This window comes from Zootoca vivipara, chromosome 13 (assembly GCF_963506605.1).
Source record: "Zootoca vivipara chromosome 13, rZooViv1.1, whole genome shotgun sequence".
NCBI classification, from domain to species: Eukaryota; Metazoa; Chordata; class Lepidosauria; order Squamata; family Lacertidae; genus Zootoca; species Zootoca vivipara.
This window is the reverse complement of record NC_083288.1, coordinates 19,164,305-19,170,524: the sequence shown is the minus strand read 5'-3', so window position 1 is coordinate 19,170,524 and position 6,220 is coordinate 19,164,305. Positions and strand designations below refer to the sequence as shown.

Genomic DNA, 6,220 nt, shown 5'->3' with positions numbered 1-6,220 from the left:
CGCCCCCTGCCGCCCCCTCCTCGCTCCTGACCTACCTGCAGCCGTTCTTCCCAGGATGCTGGCCTAAACTGGGCAGCGGAGTCTTCTCTAGGATGCTGTTGCCAACTTTGGAGCTCTGCGCCGAGTTCCTAAGTTTGCCAGGCAGGCAGGCGAAGGGTTAAGGCAGGGCTCGTCGGCTCCAGCGGTGGCACCTGTCAGTGGGAGGGAACTAGTGGAGAGAGGGAGAGAGAGAGAGGGAGAAAGAAAAGAGCGAGGGACTGGAGTGAGTTTTGCCAGAGTCTCCGGCAAAGCAGGGAGCAGACAGGAGGCAGCCCCGTGAAAGTCTCCAGCTGCAGAGGTTGAGAGAGGGGGGAATGCTCCTGCTTCCTTTTTTCCCTCTTTTGCCCATCCATGCCTGGCTGGAAAGAGGCGGCCAGATGGAACCTGGAAAGGGGGGTTCCTAGGAAGCCAGAGGCCAGATTATAAACAGCAGCAGCAACAACAGCAGCAACAGCAAGGAAGCACAACAGATTTAGCCAGATATCGATAAGAGGAAGGGAAAGAAGGAGGAAAGGCTGAGAAGAAAATGCAGCTGACACGGTGCTGTTTCATATTCCTCATCCAAGGAAGCATCTATCTGCTGGTGAGTGAGCAACGGACAAGGGAAAGGTGAGGTTGCGGGGCGGGAATAAGGATAGTGGCATGCCCTTGGCGGTGCCTGAGAGCAAAGGGGCGGCTTGTGCAAAGCGCTGCTTGAAATTAGTATGTTCCAGCAGTTTTGCGGTCTGCTGCTTCCGCGTCGCACTTCTTAGCATGCACTGTGCTTTGCCTGGGCTTAACAATTGTCCTCGCATCAACTTTGCCAGGCAGGGTCGGGGCGCAGGAGATTTGGGAGGGGGGATCCAAAGGGCATCTAGTCCAACCCCATAAGGCAGGGCTATCCATCCACCTGCCTATCAATTAAGGTTGCCATTTTCCTTTTCTTTAAGGTCCTGATCTAGGGTTGTAAACAGGTGCCCGTTTAAGAAAAGCGTCACCTGCCAAACCTCTTCCTTAATTGCCTGTCTGCTTGAATCTCTCATTGCTTGTTGCTTTAAATTGGTTAACCACCCCGGAGGAGTGTTCTCTGGGCAACGTGCAATAAAAGTTCAAAATGAGTTATATATAAAAAAAAAATGACAAGGAATGCAGTAAAAAATATACCGCAATAAAACACAAAACAGCGCAGATTTTTAGAGATAAGAAATAAATCTTAACAACTCCATTTGAGCGCACCTAGTCATTCAGAAAGCTTGAACAGTCTTATAAAGCTACCTGATCACTTTTTATCTCATTTTGGGATCAGATTCTGTTCAATAATAGCTTTATTGCTGAATGTCAGGCTGTAGTTAAATGCACTACAGGGAGGAGAGACAGAGAGAAAGGGGACAATTTGACTATCCCTGGAACAAACACAGATACACCTTGAAGAGGCAAACAGGTTGCACCACCCAAATAAATAAGCAATTCTAGCTGGCTCAAGTAGGCAAGCCAGGCTGCAAGTAAGGAAACCACACATGACAGGGGGATATCATATATTCATTCGCAGGCAACCTGGTCCTGGGGACAGAAGTGCTTGCAGTGGCAAGCTATCAGATGCTAAGTACAAACAGAATCCATCCTGCAAGTTTCCCCGAAGGAAACTGGAAGGCCACCAAACAAACTAGCTCTACTTATGGCAATCCCTTATGGGGCAAGGGAGGCAGAACTCAGGGGAGTGAAGATTCCTCCCAAATCCAATGGGGACACAAAGGGAGGCAGCTGAAGAGAAAATAATAAGAGATGGTTGAGGTCACCCAAGTGAGCTTTCTGACGACGGAAGGATCTGAACACAGGTCTAGAGCCTGTGCCGAACCTAATCGACTTTGGGCTGGTAGCAAATGATCATTCATCCCCCCCCCGCAAGATGGGCAGGTTCCCTACTGACCCCTGTTTAAAACGGTTGCCAAAACTTAAAAAAACTAATTAGCAAATCAGGCCTCGGAAATGGCACGGGTTTTTAAAAAACGCTGCAGCGGGCTTAAGAAGCCTTGTTTCCCTATCAAGCAGAGAAGACGCTTTTTTTTCCCCTTCAGCCATGCTATCCCAATGCATGTCTGCAAGGTTCTGGTTGTTGTTGTTGTTGTTGTTTAATCCTTTGCCCGGGGCTCTGGAGCTGTGTGTTCAAGAGGAGCTACTCACTCTTTGGTTGGCAGGAAGGGTCTAAGAGAAGACCTTGGATGCTTGGATGCCCAAAAGGTGACTTCTTAGATCATTGTTATCATCCCCCGCCAAAAAAAAAAAAAAGATTCTGAGGTTTTGCCTGCAGCCTTTATATTTAAGAACCTGGCGGGGTGTGTGTGCTTTGGGTGAATTGGCATAGAAAGAGAATAACAATTGATTTTCAGCGGGGAGCGGCAACACAGACACACCCTCCATTTAATCTCTGAGCCCACTGAAAAACAGAACTTATCTCACTGGAATTGTGGGTGGTCACAGGTAGCAAACCTTATCTCCTGGAGAACATACTAGGCACTCTCCCCACTGCCCTTTGGGGTAAGGTTCTACCGGCTCCCCCACTACTGATTTTGTTGTTCTCTGCACAGGGGGGGGAAGGGGGGGAAAACCCACACATTTCAGGTCCACAGGGAAACAAGTCCAGAGTTTTCTTTGGCAGCAGAGTGCCCTTCATCCCTGCCCAATTGGCACAGGCGTATCTTCCTCCAAACACTGTGGGCATGGGGGCTGGCAGCTGGGCTGAAGCCGGTTGCTTTGTCTAGAAGGACGCTGTGGTTGCTTCTCGCCTGGTTTCTTCCCCATCCAGCCACCCCACCCCTCATAATGTATTTTCTTTCCTCTCTCTCTCTCTTAAAAAAAAATGGTTACGCCCTATGCCAGTCAGCGGGGCACTTAAAAATCTGCCTGCATGTCAAGAAATCGAATTAGGATGGTTCTGCGGTCCTCTCCTCCCTACTTAAAAAGGCGGTTGTGTTTGTTTGCGATAATTACAGAAATCAGAGTCGGCAGCCACCAAACGGTAGGTTGCCTGTTATGGTGAAGCAGAGGTTGGAAAGCTTTGGCCCTCCAGCTGAGCTACGACTCCCACCAGCCCCGGCAAGCATAGCCAATGGCCAAGGATGTCGGGAGTTATAGTTCAGCAATGGCCAAAGGGCCTATATGCTTTCCCCGTCCCTACAATAAGCATGCAAAGCTGCCTTGTCCTCTGGCAGGTGTTTGGTGTATTCAGTCAGGGATCACCTGCTCTGACTAGCTCAGGGGATGGTGTGTTTCCTTTTCCTTGGGGAGGAATTGTGGTGATCTAAAATTCTTGGGCTACAACTCCCATCGCTCTCAATCATTGGCCATGGTGCCGGGTTACAAACACTTCGGGTTACAGACTCCGCTAACCCGGAAGTAGTACCCCGGGTTAAGAACTTTATACCTCAGGATGAGGACAGAAATTGCGCGGCAGCGGGAGGCCCCATTAGCTAAAGCGGTACCTCAGGTTAAGAACGGTTCCAGGTTAAGAACGGACCTCCGGAACGAATTAAGTACGTAACCAGAGGTAGCACTGTATTTGATCCATTGGGAAATGGTTAAATAAAAGTCTAAGCAGGAATGGAACATGCACAGTCAACGGAAAGAGAGAATGGGTGGGAAGGTATTAGGAATTAAGGAAATGTACTTTACTGCGAGCAGCAAAGGAGGGAGGGGAAAGAAGCATCTTGAAAGGGGGTGTGTGGAAAGCCCATTTTAAAATAGGTGTTAAATCTGAATTGATTTGATGTTAATCTGTTAAAAAGATTGGGAAATTAATAAAAATTGATAGGCAAAATAACAGAAAATAGGGACGTGTTGTATGTCCGTGTGCCCCCACTGCCTTGTGTCTTCCCGCTCAGAGGCTGGGACAGGGATGCAGTTGCAGCAGCTGAATGCAGCAAGCCGGAGCCAAGTGATCAACAATCCCTTGGTGCCCCTCACAGCCATGGCAGACAGGCCCTGCCCGCTTTGCTCTCCCACCCACCACTTTCTTGATGGGAGACCGACCAGCTGAGTGGTGGGGAAACAGTGGGAAACTTTCTTCGGGGCATTAGAGTGACCCGGATCTTGTTTTTCATTTTAAAAACAAACAGGAAGTCATTAAAAACAAACAGGAAGTGACGCCATATTGAGTGTGGGGGTGGGGAGCAGGAGGCATAGATCTAAGATATGTGGAAGAAGAAGAAGAAGAAGAAGAAGAAGAAGAAGAAGAAGAAGAAGAAGAAGAAGAAGAAGAAGAAGAAGAAGAAGAAGAAGAAGAAGAAGAAGAAGAAGAGTAGTAGTTTGGATTTGATATCCCATTTTATCACTACCTGAAGGAGTCTCATAGCGGCTAACGTTCTCCTTTCCCTTCCTCCACCACAACAAACACTCTGTGAGGTGAGTGGGGCTGAGAGACTTCAGAGAAGTGTGACCAGCCCAAGGTCACCCAGCAGCTGCATGTGGAGGAGCGGAGACGCGAACCCGGTTCAATTACGAGTCTACCGCTCTTAACCACTATACCAGGCATCCCCAACCAGCGACCCTCCAGGTGTTTTGGCCTACAACTCCCATGATCCCTAGCTAACAGGACCAGTGGTCAGGGATGATGGGAATTGTAGTCCAAAACATCTGGAGGGCCAAAGTTTGGGGATGTCTGCACTACACCATGCTGGCTCTCAGAAGGATGCACAGATCTGAACTTCCAGTAACACATTGAAACGTTGGACTGAAGGGAAGGCGCCTTGGGAATTCGGGGCTCCACGTGAAAAAGTGAGAAGCAGGGTTTTCGTGGCGGTCCCGACATTTTCGGGGAAGCTGGAGTGCATGCAGCCTTGGCTGGAGATACTAGGGACTGGACCCCAGGGCTTTCTGCATGCCCCTTTCCCTGATTCAGAAATACCCATGTAATAAGAGCTCCGGCTCCCGGTTTATATAGAGCCCTCTTACCTTCCCAGATCTCAGGGCGAGGCCCTATGCTTGGTGCCCTCTCTCATACAGGTGCAGTGAGTTACCACATAAAGGAGGATATTTATAGGAGAGGAGAGTCCTTTGCCCTGGAATTCTCCCATCTTTGCCTGCTTCTAGAACTTAGAATCAGTTGGGAGGGATCAGGGAGGGGATGGAGGCCAACCCACCCTGATCAATGTTGGATCTACAACATATTATCTGTGATAGGATGACTGCCTAGCCTCTGCTTAAAATACTCCCAGTGAAGAAGAACCCAACACCCAACACCTCCTGCTCCACCGTCAAACAACTAGGAAGCCTGACACTCCACACCATGCAAAGAATCCTGGAAACTGTAGTCCGTCCGTCCCCCTTACAGAGCTTCTAATTTCCAGGAACCTTCGCAAACTACAGTTCCCAGGGTTCTTTGTTTTTAATGTGCGTCAAACATCCTTCAAATTTATGGTGCATGTCTGCCCAATGTTTAGTTGGAATCCCCTTAACTTGAAAGGTGATCTAATTCCAGAAGTTGTTATCATTTAATCTGGCGCTTACGATTCTGTATTCTGGTTCATCTAAACAAATAGGCAAAAAGAAACATGAAGGGAGGGAGGTGTTGATCATTCTATAGTATTTTGTATAATTGTTAAGAGCAGTATTGATTCTTGGGGGGGGAACTATTTCATGAAAATAAATCGACACCAGATGTGGTTGGTAACTATAGTTCCCATTTTCCAGCTGTGGAAACTGAGGGCGTTGGATTCCCATCAGCCCCAGCCAACATGGCGAATGGTAAAGGGTGATGTAGTCCCAAACAACATCTGGACGGCCACACTGAGCAAAGCTTTATTTAAGAAAAAGAAAAAAGAAGAAAATGTTGGGTTCCTTTCCCCCCTGGTGAAGTTTATTTTTTAAATGCATTTTTCCAAAATTTGATATATAGCTTTGCATTCTAGTCAGTGACCGAAATAAATCAATTAAATTAAATTAAGATATACAGTTAGCTTTAAACATTTCATATCTCAAGACTTCCCAGTCCATCAGCTTCCCAGTCCAGTTAGTTCTTTAAACTAAGCAGCAGCAATTAAAAGTGCCAGAGTGAGAAGCATATCATCTCCTCACTTGGGCATGTTAAAACTGATAAAATGCGCCTCTTCCAGTTACCTGGGAGTAATTTCCATTGAATTCAATGGGTCTACCTCCTGGGTTAGACATGCACAGCCCTGCACTGCTAAGCTTCTTGGAGGACAGGCAC

The 6,220-nt window shown here is 47.8% G+C and overlaps 1 protein-coding gene across 1 annotated transcript in view; it reads left to right on the top strand.

The window, feature by feature from the left end:
* The first annotated feature begins 253 nt into the window (after positions 1-253).
* NXPH3 (neurexophilin 3) overlaps positions 254-6,220 on the top strand; it is a 21,272-nt gene continuing 15,305 nt past the window's right edge. The window contains exon 1 of the mRNA XM_035136226.2: positions 254-622. Within this exon, the coding sequence (XP_034992117.1) occupies positions 566-622 (57 nt within the window). The 5' untranslated portion in view covers positions 254-565. The remainder of the gene's footprint in view (positions 623-6,220) is intronic.